At 41.4% G+C, this 19,142-nt stretch overlaps 1 protein-coding gene across 2 annotated transcripts in view; it reads right to left on the reverse strand.

Moving 5' to 3' along the window:
* Positions 1–19,142, reverse strand: part of FHIT (fragile histidine triad diadenosine triphosphatase) — a 613,983-nt gene that overhangs the window by 72,066 nt on the left and 522,775 nt on the right. For both annotated transcript variants that reach the window (XM_037385512.1, XM_037385513.1), the window contains one exon: positions 17,473–17,541. In XM_037385512.1, coding sequence (XP_037241409.1) covers positions 17,473–17,541 — 69 coding nt within the window. The remainder of the gene's footprint in view (positions 1–17,472; positions 17,542–19,142) is intronic.

The following is a 19,142-nucleotide window of genomic DNA, read 5'->3' on the forward strand; positions in this document are numbered from 1 at the left end:
TATTGCATTGCTATGCATAACATTAGAAGAATTAAATAATTCAAAGATGTACTGTTATGACCAAAATTACACAACTGAAGCAGTTTTCAGTTTCTGTGTGTGTTCTCTGAATACAGTCTGAGCCTTTCTAATAATACGTTCAAAACATTTACATCCTGACAATGCATTATAAAGGAAGTTAGAAAAACAGCAACAGGATAAAACGGAACACAGCCGAGGATCTCCCTAGTCATGTAGGTGAAGATGAGAATGCAAAGCTATGTCATTTCAATGAAACTCTGGTCCAAGTACTCCCAAGATCTATCTAGTCTGTATTTTTTAATCTATCAGGTTAAAATGAAGAACTGTTTGTTTAGCCTTTTTTTTTCTTCCTATTATGTTGACTGAGAGATTACATCTGACACTTGCCATTCGTGGTTCACTGATATTTGAAATAATGCAGCCAACAAGTTTTCAATGGATGAAACTGAAAAAGAATAATTGAATGGAAGTGACTTTCATGCAAGTCCTGGAAGAAGGGCTGTTTCTGTTGGTTTTAGTCTGGTTTGATCCTGATGTGAAGCTTGAGTCAGGCACACATCCTCTGTCCAGGCTGATTTAGATTGGAAATTAGGAAAAATTTCTTCACTGAAAGGGTTGTGAAGTATTGGAACAGGCTGCCCAGGAAAGTGGTTGAGTCACCATCTTTGGAAATATTTTAAAAGTATGTGAATGTGTTGCTTAGGGACATGGTTTGGTGGCGGACTTGGCAGTGCTAGATTAGTGGTTGGACCCTGTGATCTTAAAGGTCTTTTCCAACCAAAACGATTCTATGATTCTATGATTTTGTATCAGTGCTGCCCTATACAAACCTTTGCATGGACAAACCCTTACTAAAGCTGTACAGAGACGGTGAACAGCTATATTGCTCCAAGAGGCAATGTCCCACTCTTTTTGTTGCCCCATTCCCTGTGTTTGTGGGCTATGCAGACGAGTCACTGGCACCTTGAGACGATTCTGTTACATTAGGAGCTGTATTTTCCCCCTGCATAGCCCACTTGTGCTTTGAGCACAGTTTTCATGCCCACACTCTGGAACGGGAGAGCTGCAGAGCCAACAGCCGAGCTGAGAGCAAGCTTTGACTGTGAGGATTAGAAGAAATTTGCAACATCGTGTTTGCAATATTTTGTACTCCGTTGTTCCCAGAGATAATGCCTTCACTTTTATTTGGAAGATCTTTGTGTTCCCCACTACAATCAAGGAGAGGAAATCTGACTGTAAACCTTTTTGTTCTACATTATCATTTCACGTTGGTTTGGTGCGTTAATCAAAGTGTCAGTAATGGCTGCAAAGAGAACTCATTCAATCCTCAAACGAAGAGAAAACTGAGCTTTCTAACACTGACACATTTTCCAGTGGGTAAGCTTTTTCACAAAGTAATTATTTCATTTCCCAGAAAGATTACTGATTACATCACACTGGGAAAAACTAAAAGAGGGGCCCTTTATCTTCCCCATGTTTCTGCAATTCTTGTACAAACTTATACTTGTTACCATGAAAAATGACAAATTTGCCATCTGATCAAAATGTTAACAAGGTAAGTGTCAGTGAGATGGATCACTGACTGTCACTGCAAGCCAGAACATGAGGATACATTGATATTTCTCAATATATTCACTGCTTCCCCAATGTTCGCTAACAACATTTCTACTGCGAGTGTAATAAATCAAGCAGAAATAACAAGCTGCATAGGATCTCTAGGATATGATAGATTTGTCGTAATAGCAGTATCTGCAAGGTAGAAAACAATTGGTAATGATCTATAGAAAGACCTAATCAACTGTCATTTGCTATAATGTGGCAGATGAAGCAAAGATATGAAATCCCCAACACTTCTTTAGCCACTGCCCTACCCCTGCATATACACATGCATCAAGTGGGGAATAGTAAAAAGAATTAATGAGCTTTGGGGTCGCAGAAGTAGAAAAGAAAGTTAATAGCATGCCCTGGATGCAATCATTAAATTATACACTGCTGAACAAGGCAAGGGATAATCACAGAAGCTGCACAGTCCTGTAGCAACGTAAAGGCTTTTACCAAGCCTGCTCCTTCTCCTCTGCTTCATGTCTTTTTCATAAAAAGTGCCTGTGTCGAAGTAAAACCAAATGCAAGTGGGGCTGGATAACCAAAGGAAAGGCTCATCCTAAGTTCACAGGGAGGCTCAGAGGACTTAAGGCAAGATGTGCCAAGGCTCTCTATGTGTTTTGTGCAGCTCCAGAGATCAAAAACAAATGGCTGTTTTGTGTTGAAATGTGCCAGATCCTGAACTGGCTGCTAAGGCTTTAGTGTTCCTTTGCCCACTCCCATGTGGGAGTGAAACACCCACCTTTTCCAGCAGACATGTGCAAGATGTGCAGTTTCAGTTTACTGGAACACAAAAGCTTATCAGAGCTACTTTCCAAGGAGCTCAAGTGCTACCTAGGGTTAAAGCCTGAAGTCTTGCATTTTTTGTACACTGAAATACCCTCTCCCCATCACATTCTCCATTGCCACCTGCCTGCAATAAATTCCAGGTCAAGAATTAACACTCGATTTAACCCATAAGCTTTCAAGGTTCCACAGACTATTCTGCACAGATTTTTCTTGCTAGCCACATCAGGGGGGAAGCCTCTCTGGAGAACATGGCAGCACAGTGCATCCAAGGGGAATCTTGGGTTTAAAATTTCAAAAGAAAAACTCAACCTGTTTTTATAAGGTGCAAACAAATATTTTTTCTTTTTTTTTCTTTTTTTCTTTTTTTTTTTTTTTTTTAATTTATTTTCATTGTTTTCCCCGGGAAGGCTGGTGGAAGACTAATAGCTGCTTTGTGCTACTTTGCTTGCAAATCACATTTTGCTAAGTGAATGCATTTTTGGGAACAGAGGAATTGCCATGCTGTCTCAGCACAGCAGTGCTCTGCTCCAGCACCCTGCCTGGCAGCTGCTGCAGGGGAATATGCAGGAAACCTCCTAGTGGGCAATTATGGGAAAACCTGTGCAGATCCAAAATTTCCTCCCAGCTCCTCTATCGGTTGATAAAAATTGGCACATCTTGAAACACGAAAGTTTGTCTCTTCTTAAAAACTTGTTTCAAGTTCTTCCCATGTTTGTAATTTAATGTTTTCCATATCAGAGAGTTTGCTAAAAGCTGTATTTTCAGAAGTCCTCATCTTCCAGCTTGGTGCTAAACAAAGCTGGGCAGATTTTGGAAAGGGCTCAGCTCCTTGGTGAAAGGGAACTGCTGAGTTCTTTTGCAAATCTGTCCTTAAAGGGTCACAACAGGAGCTGCTCTGTGTTGAACAGTTCTGAAAATCTGTCCTCAGTGGGAGCTGCTAAGCCTTTGGGAAGCTTTGGAAAGCTGGTACTCAACACTTTTGATAATCTGGCCCCAAGTTAAGTAACAGGGGCCAAATTATGTGATTTAGAGGCAGAAATTCCCTACTGACAGCAGTGGAGATTTCCACTCAGCGATGAATGGCTCAATAGGATTCTGGAATAATAGAGCCATGAAAAGTGGATAATGCAACAAATAAACATCAAAGGGTAGGACTTTCCTTTTCAATCATGTCCTCTTGCACTCTACATAAAAAGGCTGAAATATTCTGACATGAAAGAGGGAGAAGGAATGATTAATTATACAGCTCTGCATTTCCTTCTAAGATGAAAACAGCATTTTTTAGGAACAGTGTATTCATATAACATATAATTGGTAGTTTACACAATATATAAGACACTGGTGGTATTTGGACTAGTCCTCTCTTCATATGCACGGACATGCATCAATGAGAGAAGAGCCTTACATTTCTCCAGTCTTTTCCACACTGGGAGGAAAGTTTTCTCAATCGAGCCCATCTTTCTTTTGCTTAGGAACAAATGACCTTCCCCTCTCTCCCTTAGGTATTTTCAATATTCAGCCACTTCTGTCCACGATTCTGATCAAAACAGGTTTGCACACAATTTGCTTGTGGCATTTTTGACCAAGAATTTCAGGGGAACTTACTGGTACTCAAATGAGCTTGGCAACCACAAGGCTTGAACCTCGGTCAATTTCCCCATGTTTCCATGACAGTTTTGGCCCCATGACAGTTTTGGCCCTACTTACTACTATCGTTTAGCTTTCTGTCCTTCACTTCTGCTGGAATATCCACTTATTGGGGGTTGTCTGTGCATTTAGAGGTGTAGGCTTGAACAGAGAGCTAAGGAGGGTATGCATGTTGTGGACTAGATGGGAGTACATCATGATTCCTTCATGGCTTCAGGTCTCTTCCAAAGCCCTGGACAGAAGACTGTTACTCGCAAGTCCCTGTAACACAGCCCGCTGCAGGGGCACACAGGATTTTTGGGGCCATAGGAACGGCCTGTTTGCAGAAGCTGAAGACACCCTATTAGGAGGACAGTGGGTTGCATGCTGGGGAGAAAATTTGGGCACTGGACTAATTACCGGAACAAGGTTGTTTAGCAAGTGTTAATGGAAGCTTTCTGTTGCAGAGGTTATTTGGTTTGGTGAAACCATGGGATAAGGCAGAAGACACTGAGATGTGGAAGATACTGCATGCTCCCTCCCCGAAAGGAAGGGAGCAAGGCAGAGGATGAACATTTTCATTTCACCAGAGGAAAACTGGTTATCAAGATACGATTTGTTAATAAATGCTGTTCCATGTAATTAAAAGAAACCAACAACAAACAAAAATGACTGCAGACCAGCAGGAAACAAGAAACTCTCCATGGAGAGTGGCAATTCAGAGAACACCCACCAAGCGGCCCACCCTCACATTTTCCCTCTAGAAACAGACCCATTTTATACATGGCGATTAAGGCACTAAAGAAAAAAGTATTAACATGATTCACATGTAGAAAACAAGGTTATTCATTTTGAGCACATTGTTCTCCCTAATAAGCATAGCAACGAGTAATTGAGTTTCAGGCAATCTCCAAGGTGGTGCTTTGTAGAGAAAACGGAACTTGGCATGATGTCTACTTTTCCTTTAATTACATTGCCCTAATGAGCAACTTTCTTTACTCTCAGCAAATTTATTTCTTGAGAAGAAGTAAGAGTAATAAATGGGTAATAAGGAACACCAGGTAGTACCAGAGAAGAAATATCAGCACCTTAAAATGACAACAGATTGCAAAAAGTGGTGGAAAACCAGCAGATTGTTCTCAGCTTCATTACGTTTACCACACTTACAAACAGAGTAAAGGATGTTAATCAATGGAGCACATTATCTAACCTGGGAACTGCCCTTGTCCTACTGTTACCTTCCTTCTGCACATGTCCACACAGCAACACAGAAACATGAAGTGCTGATACACCAGTCCAAAGCTCCTTTGCTTATATGCAGCAGAGGGCAATTCTGCCTCATGCCCTTGTGCAAGATAAGAGGAGAAAATCATATGCCAATAACATCCTACTGTCAATACTGCTCACCACCTTCCAACAGAAGGATAAAGGTCTGGCTTTTCAAAAGTCTTTAAGGCATTTAGACATCTGAATTGAAGGTTGCCCTGGCTGTTTTGCTTATCTTCATTTAAAAAACTCCACCTGAGAACCCACTTATGGCAAAGGACTCCCTGGATGTGCCTTTCTGGAGCACAAAAAGATGGGACACACCATACGTATGTTCATCCTTATCATCTTTTCTCTAAGCATTTGGTAGGAGATATCACACCAGTGAAGGCAGACCCCCAGCCCTAGTAAAACCATTCTTACCTACAGGTGGGTGAACATGTCACCTCTTAAAATACCTGAGATGTCCACCTTCGGAGAGTAGCAGTTGCTACAGCTCACAGGCCTTAGTTCAATTAAGCCAGTGTACTCCCAGGTGACAGTCTGGCTTTGTAAATGCCAACAGTATTATTTTCCAGAAAAAAAGCTGAAGCAAAGCTCTTTAGAGCCATCCAAGTTTTCAATGTTGCTCAAAGCCAAGAGGCACATCCCATCATATCTATCAGCTGCTTTAGGGTCATAGTTTCCTACAAGGAAGCATGAACTTCAGGTGTTGAATTAATCCATGTAGCTGTGGATGGGTCATCAATTCACTTCCCTCCTTTTCCTTGTTCAGAGATTCATGGATGTATCGGCACTCAGCGGCTTTACCCTGACTCGCTCCATAACTTCACAATGTCCCTTCGCCTCTCTGCACCACACTTGCAAGTACTATTACTTAACGCACTCACAGAGCTGGTAGGAAACTTAATTAACATAAGTAAAAAGAATACTCTGAGGTCTCCAAAATCAGGCACTTCAGATGTAAAAGTGTGACATGAAATTATCTTCAAACAGAAAATCTGAAAGTGTCAGTGGAAGCAGACACCGAAGACCTTAAGTGTTTGTGCAGCTTTATGTATTGTTATTTCTTCAGTAAGGCTGCCACAGAAATGGCAGAGGTATGGGAAGAAAGTATGTTAGCACTTAGAGTCTACTCGTAAATGCATTAAGTGCAACTATTTTACTGAGAAAAAAAATCAGGAAAAGAGCAGAGTCCCTTCTCCTGGGGAGCTAATCTCAATTACTGCTCACAATCATGCTTCAGCTGAAGAAAAACCTGCATAACTCCCATGCTGTACGTGATCTGGCAGTTGTGTGAATTTGCCACTTCAAAGACAGTAATGTAATGAACAAGACTAGATTTTTCCTTACAAAAAGAAATAAAAAAGTGATCTTTAATTCTAAAAATAGGCCTTCCATTAAAAACTCTATTTATTGCATTAGCTTCCCACTTCTATAGAGAATACAATCCCTAGAAGAAAGTTGCCAGTACACAAAAGTAATTTGTGTAGGCACAAGGGAGATACAAATGTTTAGGTGGATTTGCTTTGTGAATGTTTACCACAAACTCATGATCAGTTTTTGCAATTAAATACAGGAAGGTGCTCTTTGCCAGCCCCATCCACAACGCTGCGACTGTCTGGGCAGTGTGGGACAAAGGCTGCCTTGGTTCCCTGCTTTCCCTGGTTATTGGATTACCTGCACTTGGATAGCTGTAATTAGGTTGCAACCCAGTCAGGCAGGACTTTGAAGCAGTAAATGATGCTGCTCAGCATGGGCACCAATAAACACTCTCCATTTTGCAGAATACAAAAGCTGAAATTTGGGGAAAATGCTGCACCGCGCTACTTGAAACCCCTTCAGTGGCTCTCTGCAACATGGGAGGCATTTTCAGCCAAATGAAGCTGTTAGCACACAAGTTAGTTGTCAGAAAGATAAAAGTTTTCCTATACATGGAAAACAGAAACACTAGCTGTTTTTGGAAACAGATCATACATTTCAAGTAATTAATTAGATTTTGGACATGTTTCATTTTTGCCCCCCAGGGAAACGCTGTTAGCTCCTCTCTTCTTCTGAGCATCCTGCGTGTTTTAAAACACACATTCAATTCCACAGAGAATTAACAATTCTGAAGTCTTTGCAGTCATACGGGCATTTAAGGCTCCCTGCAGAGAGACATCACCCAGTGTGGGAGTTAAAGCTCTTCAGTCCCCCCACCCCAATGTTCCTTGTGGTTCGAAGCTGAGCAGTGGTCACTGTGGTCTGCTGGTGGCACTGCTGAATCCCTCCTGTCCCTGCAGTACCACATAAACCCTGTGCAGGGTTATAAACGCTATCTAATAAATTTGAGGGCTGGAGAACAGTAGGAGAGAGGGGAGCAGATTCTCACATCATCAGGAGGGAAATAGACTTTTAAAAAGCCAGTTGTGTCTGTGCACAACAATGAAGCTTTATGTCTATATAAACTGACAAGTCAAATTGTACTCCTGGGCCCAATTCTCAACATCAGCGCCATTTGACGGTGATAGCTCGCCTCCTGCCTCTGCAGCCTAATGGCTCTGTCTGCCAGGAAGGGCAGGAAGGATGATTAAAATAAGCATTAGCAGAATGGTTTGGTGATTAGCTTCTCCCTCTCTCTTTTTTCTCTTTGCTTTCTCTTTTTTTAGATATAGTTTTGGTCTGCCAAAGATTGCTAAAGCCTTTTCTTCATTAGCAGTGTACTTAACAAGTGTAAATTTAAAGTATTCATTTTCTTAAGGCCAAGGATTAAAGCAATTAAGGAAAACTGCAGCAACCCAGCACTCAAGTCAATCCTTAACATGAAAAAGAAACAATGGTGCTTAATGTATTTAAACAAAACCAAATTGTGTATAATTATCCTGACACTCTGTCAAACTGAATTTTCACTCTGCTGCAATGATTTGTTAAAATCTCCTTTCTGAAACTGAAATAAACACTTTCTTTCCCAGTGTGGGAACAGGTCTGCGGTCTCTTTGGACTACTTTCATGGCAAAAACATTGAGACAAAAGCTAATGTCCACTCTCATTCTGTACTCATTTTATCATCAGCTTTCTTCCTGATATCCTGTGGGCTTAATCCCCTCACCGGGTCTGCCCACGGGAGGCCTCAGCCCTTGCCAGCCCAGCAACTGGCCTCTGTACTGGCATCATCAGGGCCCGAAAGAGAATAAAATAATTTTGAGCAAATGTTTCTAGAAAGGGAAGCCATATTCCTGCAGTATTTGGCCTAAAATAATGTTGTGCCTTTGCCCTTTGTGCACATTAGGTCCTTCTTAAAATATGACAATAATTGTATAGAATGGGGCCTGGTCTATCTTTCACAATGATTTCTTCAGCTACTGTTTTAAATGCATGAAACCGAGATGTGCTTATGTGTGCTGGTTTTGGCTGGGGTAGAGTTAACTTTCTTCACAGTAGCTGGTACGGGCTGTGCTTTGGCTTTGTGCTGGACGCAGCGTTGGTAACACACCGATGTTTTCGTTACTGCTGGGCAGCGCTTACAGAGCGCCAAGGGCTTCTCTGCTCCTCACCCCCCCAGCAGCGAGGAGGCTGGGGGGGCACAAGGGGTCGGGAGGGGACACAGCCGGGACAGCTGACCCAAGGGCTGTCCCACACCATATGGTGTCATGCTCAGCATGTAAAGCTGGGGAAGAAGGAGGAAGGGGAGGGATATTCTGAGTGATGATGTTTGTCTTCCCAAGTAACCGCTACACGTGCTGGAGCCCTGCTGTCCTGGCGATGGCTGAGTGCCTGCCCGCCCATGGGAAGTGGTGAATGAATTCCCTGCTTTGCTTGCGTGTGCGTCTGGCTTTTACTATACCTATTAAACTGTCCTTGTCTCAACCCACAGGTTCTCTAACTTCTACTGTTCTGACTCTCCCTCATCCCACTGTGGGGGGTAGTGAGCAAGTGACGGGGTGGGGCTGGGGCTGGGGTTAAACCACATACTGATAAACTCTAGCATTTTTGTTAGCCCACAAACTGTAAAGTGTCCTCTGCTACAGAAAGGTGAGGTGTTAACTGTGAAATAACAGTGAGCTGGTGAACAGAAAGGTGTTAACTCTGGAGCCTTAAGGATGGCAATTTATATTTCAATGTTGCTAACTGTTTCACTGGAGATCTTGTTGCAGAAATACTGAGCAAAGGCATGATGTAATGAGATTTTGCTCAGAGATGTAGATGATGGCTCAAACCCCATACATTTCTGTGGAAAACAGAAAGTCCACAAGTTCCCACAAACTGTTTATGAATAAACCCCAAACACACGTCTATAGCATGCTACAATAGGAAGTGCAAAAATGCAGCATTATTCCTTATCTTAGAGGGGAACAAAAATACTGCCATGCTCCTGAGCCCTCCACTCTATCTATATGTGTAAGCCTATAAGTGTATGTCCATAAAGTGTATGCCCATAAGTATATATGCAAATATATAAATACAAATATATAAATACCTTCTTATTAAAAACAAAGTACTTTTCTTCATAATTTATAATTTTCACTTTTATTTTAATAAAAAATCCATATTTTAAAGTGCTTAAATAAGAGGTTTAGTGATTTTTGTTTCAACTTGAACTGTCAGCATGTCATTTTGGTTTCTGAAAACCACAAACATTCAGTTCTCTGTTTTCCAGTTTAGGCTTATTGATAGGGTTTTTTTAACTGTCTTTCAGCTCAGCTTCCTTCTACACTTTTACTTCCCCAGGAAAAAGAAAAAAAGAAAAAAAAGAAAAAAAAAAGAAAACAGTGGGCAAATATATAGAGGAAAAAGAAAGCATACTTTTTTTCTCCTCACAAAACAAACAAAACCAAAATACAAGCACATATCTGGAAAGCTTATTTCTCATATCTAGATATTTTTTCACTCTTTTGACTCAAAAAATAAATTAACTTGACCTTTCAGATATTGGCAAACCCATCCCATCAGACTTTTATTTACTTCCCAACCAGGAAGAACACTTGGCTCCATTAATATACCACCACCTTCATTTACAAAGAAAGTGATAGATAGGATTGCATCCGAATCACTGAAGCTGGTCATTCAATGCTGGGTAAGCCAGCAAAACTGCCAGCAACAACCAGTTCAGATGGTGTCTCCTATGAGATGATCACTTCCCAGGTACCCGGTCAAAGCTGATCCATCTGACCCATATTTGCAAGGCAGCAAAGAAACTGCCCCAAATTACAGGGTACAAAGAGCTCTTTCCTTGTGGGATCACAGGCTAAAACCACAGCATCTTTAAATAGCTGCATGTGGGTCAGAGGGTTGGATCGCTGTATCAGAATCTCCAAATTCTTGCTATTGCAGAACAGATCACTGAAGTAATCTGTTGTGCAGAGCACTGGATTTTAGTGCTATTTGTTTTGTGGATTATGAACTAGCTGCTCCCATAGCCTGAACCTTAAACAGAATGCAAGGCTGTATTTAATTTTACGTTTATGGCAACATTCCAGTTCAGCAAAGAAAAAAACTCTCTTTGGAAAATGCCAACTACCGGATAGGTTTGTTTACTTTCCAACTCATCAATTCCAAAAAGCCAGGTATCTAGGATACTAATGGGGCATGTTCTCCCCACTAGCATGAATTCACTGTGCATCAAAGAGTAAGCGGAGGTTGGGAGACAGTTTTACCTCCGGGACTGGGAATACACAAGAAGCACCTGAGCAGCTAAGCAAGTCCAAGCACTGACAAAGTACACTGGCCTGAGAGACCATGTTTGCTTAATACCCTTCACAGCAACTTGTTTTGGTTGGAGGCCCTTTGTCACTAAGTTGTTTGCCAATGAACTACCATCAAGGACACAAAAGAGCAAATACTCCATGAGCTAAACACAGTAAACATCCTACAGAAGGGGTCAGGAGATCTTTTGTAATGGTCATAATAATTTGTGTCTGCTATATTATAGACTAAGTGTAAATGATTTTTGGAAGCAAGTCTTTTTTACCTATGAGGAAAACAATTGTAGAAACCTTGAGGCAGGAAAGGGTAAGAAGCAGCAAGAGCAGTGACAGAATGCAGAGAGGCAGGTGGGCAGAAGGGCAATAAGTTTACACAACGGTATGCTAAATGCCAAATGTACCTTACCTTCCAGACAAAGTCTAGGTGTAAAGGGCATGTGTGTGACCATGAGGGATGGCTGCCTTAATGGGAACCCTTCTAACCACTTTGATTTGCTCCTATACTTGAGCTGATTCCAACTCTTTTGATCTGATGGAAGATATCAGTGAATGAAATGGCTCTTAATCAGATCTGATTATGATATCCGGCTATCTTAAAGTAAGTGCAGCAATGTATGCAGCATACAGGAATGTGTCAGAGATTTCAGGTATCAAGAAATGCCTCACAGGGTTGGAAAAGGGAGAAAGTACCACGAACAGTACGGTTTCCATCTAGGGAGATACATGTGATGATAGGATGTCTCCCAGTATTCCTGCTGGTGACAAATTTGTCAGTTTTGCCTTATGTAGGTTGGGCACATGCAAGAAGCTTGCAGGGCATGCTAGCAGTCTCCAGGGGCTTTCAAATCATAATCAGATAAAATATCATGGTCCAGAAAACAAATAATCCTGTTTAACTCAAAAAGGAAATTCATTTGATGGGGGGCAAAAAAACCTTTCAGGTCAACTCAGAATGACTTTTTGTCTGTTCAGCTCCCAAATCCAAAACATAATTATTTGGACAGTTCTAGCTTCTACCGCAATACTCTCCACTGGAAATATTCATGCACAGTTAATCTGACTTGCCCTGCTGGAGTCGCTATAATATCACAAGACTCATGAAGCAGCTGGGAAAGGCTTATGCTCCTTGGCTGGCAGAACCTCCTCTGATGCTCTCAGTCAGAAAGAGCAACATTGGCAAGACCAGGAGAAAATCCACCAGGATAAAATCCACAGCCTACTGTGAAGGATTTACTTGCTGCTGCATCAGAAGAAGATAAGGAAATAAACTTGTAACTGGGAAAAAAAAGAGCTTTTTTTTTTAAAAAAAAAAAAAAAAAAAAAAAGCACAACAGTTTAGATTCTGTGCTGCTTCCCTTCCTTTCCATGGGTTTATCCATGCAGGATGCAAAGAAAGCCGAGTCTGGCCCCAAGGGAGTTCAGATGCAGCAGACTGATCTACCAGCAGGCTACAATATGTTCCCAGAAGGTGCAATATAATTCCGAGGCCAAGGAACAGCCTATTAGCTCTGCATGCCATTAATTTTCATGAATAGTTCAATCCAATGCTCACAGAAGCTGTTGGGCATCTTTCCATTTTGTCTCGCAGGACCTGGATTAGGGCTTATTTATCTTTTCACTATATACCTTATCTTTAAGTAAGAAGCAGCCCAAACAGTTCAGTGCAGCTGTGCACGTTTCAAGCCCTCCACCAGGCACTGTGCACAGCAGCCTGCGCGACTCTGTCTGTAGGTTGGAGTGAAGGCATGTCACAGTCAAAGCCACTCACGGAGAATTAAACTTCAGGCTTGTTTAACTAAACTTGTGAATTCGCCATCATTCCCCTGTTTTGCCAGCCTGAAGAAGCAGCCCAGCAGGCTACTTGAGTCACATGCCAGAGTGCCTCCTTCATCCCCCCTGGAATTTGAAATGATTACTAATAGGTATTCTTGCTGAAGTGATTTAACATAATATGTTGAATGAGATCACTAAGTCAAAATATCTTTCCCTAAGTGACTCTCTTGCTGCTTGCCTGAATGCCAGAGGGGAAGGAGGACAGCATGAAGCAAATTCTTTTGCTGGCTTCTGCGTTTTACAAAATCTTTCAGTTACTGAAGAATTCACGTTAGGAAGTTTCACCCAGACTCATTACAAGAGGCCAATGATATAGGTCTGGCAGGCAGCCAGGGGATGGAGACACAGATGCTTGGGTTAACCTCTCTTGTTCACACTCTGCCCTTTTGCAGTATTTTCAGTGCTCTTCAGTCTACATTGGGAACTAAGACAGGCGAGGAAATGAGGTGGGCATGAAAGCAAAGCACTCTTTGCCCTGCATGCACAGCCCTGGACGAGCACCACTATTGCAGCTGCCTGTGTTACAGCAGGATGCAACCACCAAGTGAAACAGAATTCATGGAGGAACAGAGGCGTGCACCACAAAACACATCCCTGCATGCCAGGGATGCACAGGGTTTCACTGAGAGGCCAGGCTGCCCTTACCCGTCCGAGTCTGTCAACCTCAAATTTAAATTATTGAGGTCAGTACTCATAACAGCGGTATTGCGGGCTTTTGATTCAGTCTTCCTTTCTGAGAAAGCCCCATACTCTCTGGCCCAGTACGGCTATTACCTGCCAACCTAAAGGATGATGAATTTTATATATATTGCAGTAATGGCTAACCACTCAGTGGAGACCAGGGACAGGCTGTGCTATGGACTTTTCACACACTGAATGAGGACTGCCCACAGATGGCAGAGCGTATGAAACTGCTGAGACATTTCAGGATAATGTTCTTGAATGCCTTGGACACGATGACCTCCAACAACTCTGCAGTACTTGTGCTGACTGTAACAATACAGGGTGCCATTCTACAGTAAGGATGTTCATTCATACCAAATTACTATCAGTTGCCCTGACATGGCCTTATGATAGCAAGAAACTCATCTAATTCAAAGCAGGCAACTCCTTGATAGGAAGGTATTTAAGTGCCTTGATTAACAAATGTAAAAATTTTAATCTATTTCAAACTGAACAGAAAACATAGAGGAATAAGGAGATATTCTAATGAGAAGTTTTCCTAATATTTGGCTGCTATAGTTTTGGCTGTCCAAGAAATAAAGTGGATCAATGAACAAGAACTACTCAAGATGTAGATGAGAAAAGTAATCCAGCAATAGTAAAACGTGAAGGACCTGAACCTATAACAAAACCTGTAAGACCAATTTAACTCTGACATGTTCACACTTGCAGGATTAGGCTTCAAATAATTGCAGAAAAATGTAAGAACTGAAAAACTATACCTTTAGCTTTCTACTAGAGTGAGCCCTGAGGGTGGATAGCTAACCATTCCTGGGAAATACCCTCCCAAGAAATAGTCCCACAAAGATGCAGAGGAAATAAATCTAAAACATTCACTGCGGATTTTTTTCTCATTATTAGTCATTCTCTCTGTAACTCAGAAAAATCACACAGTGACTTCTTTCATATGCACTGAGGTACAGAAACATATTCTACCACGAACTGCCTTAAAGAAGGTGCTGTGAAAGAGGCGTCAGCCACTCTTTTATCCCTTCTGCAATTAATGTTCCAGTATTGAAGTTCTAAATATATATCCAGAAACCAGCAGACATTAGTATCCATCAGCAACCTTATTAAAATACAAGTGCTAAAGATATAAGTTACCTTTAAATATACTCTTTACACTTAGAAGTTGCTTTAGATGAGGCTGTGTCAGAGCTTCATAGCCAAAAGCCTGAAGATACCAAAGCCCAGCAAACAGACTAAGCAGGGACCAACCTGATACACTTTTTTCTCTATTCAGTCAGATGAGCGGTCACTCCCAAACCAAATGGGAGAAATAAAGCACACTGTAAGAGACTGCAAGTACTTTCTAGCTGTCTCAACTCTGAAAGTCTCCTAAGAGGACTGATATCTCAACAGCTGGGCACTCCTTTTGCTGTCAAACACTCACAGAGCAATGGGATTTGTCAGCAATCTGCTGAGCATATACAGATGACAACTGCCAAGCTTGGAGAGCTCAAAGGCATTTACAGAGAGATAGGGGTTTGCGATAGATACGTTGAACCAGAGCTGCGATCCAGAATCTGTGAAAATTGTGCCCAATAGCTGTAAAGCCTTTAGCTGTGGTAGTTAAACCAGGCACCGTAATATGCAGAATTTAGCCTGTTCAAGGGAGGATGATCAGCCTCCATGTCACATACTACAAGGAAAAGGGTGTTGGTATGATTTTGGAAGCTGATGTTTGCTGCCTAAATTACAACTCTATTTATCAGTCAAATATATGGAAATGAAGCATTGCTTAACAAACAGGTTTTGATTTGTCCCAGGTACAAATGTACAAATTTCATTGTTAACGGATTTAAAGCTCTCTCCAGCCACCTACACTTCACTCAGTGGTGCTCCATCCCTTGTAGATTTTCAGCCTGTTGCCCCACCATGATCTACATATCCCTAAATCTTTTTAAAGATCTTCCTGACAAAGGGATATGTTTTGTTGGTACAACACAGAGATGTATTATATCAAAAGATTTTTGCCTTACTGACATAAGCTCCAAATGATTCCCAAAGTCAGCTGTATTTTCAATAATTTGCCCATTTCATGTATTTCAAAACAGGTTTATCCACTTATGACAGCATACTGCTTAATCCCCTCCATCCTCCAATCCCACCAGTGATAGAACTTTGCATCAAACTTTTTATAGCATCAAATGTGGTTTTTTTCCCTGGCATCCTAAAAGAATGAAATTTTTGTTCAGCTACAGTCTGTGCAAAAGCGTAAGTTAGCTCAGTGATATTCAAGAATAACTAGTTAGACTCTGAGGCTCTACATTCTGCTAAAAGATACATTGTCACATCTGTGTCTGTTTTTTGCTTCCTATGTCTGCTAAAAGCAACATCTACAACGACTATAACCAAAAATAACAAGTTAAAAATGTTTTTCACCAATTTGTCACCTTTTTGCCCTTAACAACAGTAAATGTATAATCTAGTTCATTAACAGTTTCGCCTGTTTATACTTAATGTATAACAAGGGAAAAATAAATGCATTACAAAAGAAGAAAATGGAATTGTAAGTATGACAAAAATGGAAACAGAGTTCATGGATTGGTGCAGCAATTAAAATCACTTAACACATTTGAAAAGGAAAAAAATTACAGAATTATAGAAACATTTAGGTTGGAAAAGACCTTTAAGATCATAGAGTCCAACCATTAACCCAGCACTGCCAAGCCCACCACTAAACAATGTCCACATCTACGTATCTTTTAAATGCCTCCAAGGGGTGGTGACTCCACCACCTGCCTGGGCAGCCTGTTCCAGTGCTCGACAGCCCTTTCGGTGTTAATTCCAAGGTGCCTCACTTAACTGCTTTTATCTACATCAGCATATAAAATGGCCATCATATGTTTTCATTCAATCTTCTTGCTCAGCAGTGTCATTACAAGGTTTTACCCTTAGTAGTGGGGTTCTCATTCTCTGTGCTTCATGCAACTGGTCAATAATAAACTTTTTTTCCACAGCTTTTGCATATTTAAGTCATTAGAAAACTTTAAAATACACTACAGTTTTTTTTGTGAGTGGGGAGTTCTCATCATGTGATTACATGGGATACATATTACAAAGGAAAAAATACAAAAGCAGAAAATGTCATTAATTCTCCTTCAAGCAGATGGTAATGCTGTAGCAATGAACAAGTTTATATTATTACTTTCAGAAAGAGAAGGACGTGTCATATTTGAGATAGAGGATCCTACCAAACCTACTAAGTATCATCAGTAAATCTAACAACAGCAAAATTTTTCCATTAACTCATTGTGACAGCTGTCAAGCTAGGGAAAACTTTTTGTTAATGCCAGTATAATTGTTCATTTAAACAAAAGCCAGGAATTCAGTCACACTGGAACAGCTTATGTCTCCAGCTCTGCCGTACAATCTGCACACATGCATATATTACATCTATATGCATAGTTGCTCTTTAATTTTCATCTTTGAGGCTACAGTGTGATTTGTCCTGAGCCTGAGCAGAACCCTACAGAAAGCAGACCAGAAGGCAATTTGTGATTGAGTTGTAATGAGCCGCCTGTGTTTTCCCTTGTTGGAAGGAAGGCTTGGCACCCCAGCCAGCAGCTGGGGTAGGACATGCTCTCTGCATGCCAGGCTAACTGCATGGTCACCGATTTTCTCCACGCCTTCAAAATAGGAGAACACAACTATTGGTAGAAATGTCACCTCACTTTTTGTGAGGTGACAGATTGAAGTACCAAAGATGTAGACTGCATCCTCCCTTGGGACCCTGTGTGACCACAGCCTGACTCAGAGCTCACAAGGAAATCCCGGTATAGGTCTTGGTGCTATCACAGGGTCTTTGCAACCAAGGAAGATGCAGAGATCCCATTACCTACCTCCATTCAAGGCAGGGCTGGTATCATTAAGCTGATCTTCTAACAGCAAAACTAACCCTGAACAAGAAATGGTGTGCAGCCCTTACCTCCTCGTAGACATCGTCATTCCTGCTGAAGTCTCCAGCCCTCCTTGGAAGCACGTGGACATGAACATGCTGTCAACATGAAACAAAATAATGGTGATAATCAAGCTCATGACTTTCTTTTCTGGATTGTCAGCATTATTCTCAACACACACAAGTAACCATGCACAGGCTCCCACAGCATTATTTTCAGAGAAAAATACATTAACCTGTTCCATAACGGTATCTCAAGTCTTCAGAGAATATAAAAGGAAAAACATGAGAGAGCAGCTCTGCTGTATTATATGAGCTTCAGAGTGAAATGCCTGGAAGTTTAGGGACTCTGTGAAATTATTCATAGTTGTCATTCAGGAACGTATTTAGCCTCAGCTTTGAAATGACAACGTACCTCTGAACTGACAAGAATAAGAAGGTGCTGGTACAGGACCTGGCTGTAGCAGGTGTGAGCAGAGGGCTTGTGTAGGCAGCCCCGGGCTCAGTGCTGTGCTGCACGGGCCGGGGGACAGAGGAACCAATGGTATACAGCGGAGACCACGCAGGTAGGAGGGCTGTCAGAAGAAGACACTCACTGGGCTGTACAGCATGGCTAATACAATGTCTTTTGCAAGATTAAAATGGTTTGCTTTTCCTCCCAGGAGCTCATAGCCTGAACGCAACAGACTGAAGACCCCGGTGACATGAGGTGTGTGCTGGGGGCACGCGCCTGCAGGGACATGGGCTGCAGTGTATCAAATGGTACCAAACCTGTGAGGCACAAGAATTATGAGCCCAGTTTTGCAGAGGCTGAAGCGTAAGTGTCACTCTCCTGATGGCAGGGCCATTGCTTGGGGGGTAGAAGAGCTAAGGACTATAAGCTGCACAAGCAGCTTTGAGCTACCCAGTATGGGAAGCTAGGAGGTGCAATGTATTTTTGTCACAAATGATGACAGAAAAGACACAAAAATATGGACAAGAAAGCAAATATATTACTTGCCACCTTGCCAACTTGATGTTGTGTTGTTACTATATTTTTTTTCTCTTAAGAGACTATGACTGTCTCTTGATACGACATAGGAAGGGTAATTCAAGATTCTCAAGACTCAAACTCTACTAGGAAATTAAACAAACACTCATCTATCTGCTTTTCTACAGTAAATTCAGATTACATTGCAAAGCACTCCTTTATCATTTTCCCTTTCTCTTTCACTCTCTTTTGATGAAAAAAATCCACACCACAACTGAGAAGTAATTCTTCAGGAAAAAAACCACAGCACCTCATTGAGGAGAGGCAGCAAATGATCTGAGTGACAGATCACATTCATGCATCTCCAGATCTTTTTAGATGGGGCTTAAATCCTTTAAAAAAACCCACTGCATCAGAAACAGCACCAAATGCCTCACATAAAATTTAGATAGCTTGCACCTGACTCAATTTGATGAGGTAGAAATCAGCTGAAATTCATGCACCTCATTGAAACACTCTCAAAACACGGCTCAAGTCTATAATGAAATCCAAAATCAAAAAAGGTTTTCTTAGGCTATTTGTAAGAAAATTCAAACACACCTATATTGTGTTAGCTTCAATCCATAAAAACATTTGCTCAGTGAATAAAATGAAATCACAAGGATGTTTCAGTTAATGAAATATTCCGAATACCACTTTTTTTTTTCTCACTTTACCCTAGAGAAACTGA

This window comes from Falco rusticolus, chromosome 4, assembly GCF_015220075.1.
Source record: "Falco rusticolus isolate bFalRus1 chromosome 4, bFalRus1.pri, whole genome shotgun sequence".
Classification (NCBI taxonomy): Eukaryota; Metazoa; Chordata; class Aves; order Falconiformes; family Falconidae; genus Falco; species Falco rusticolus.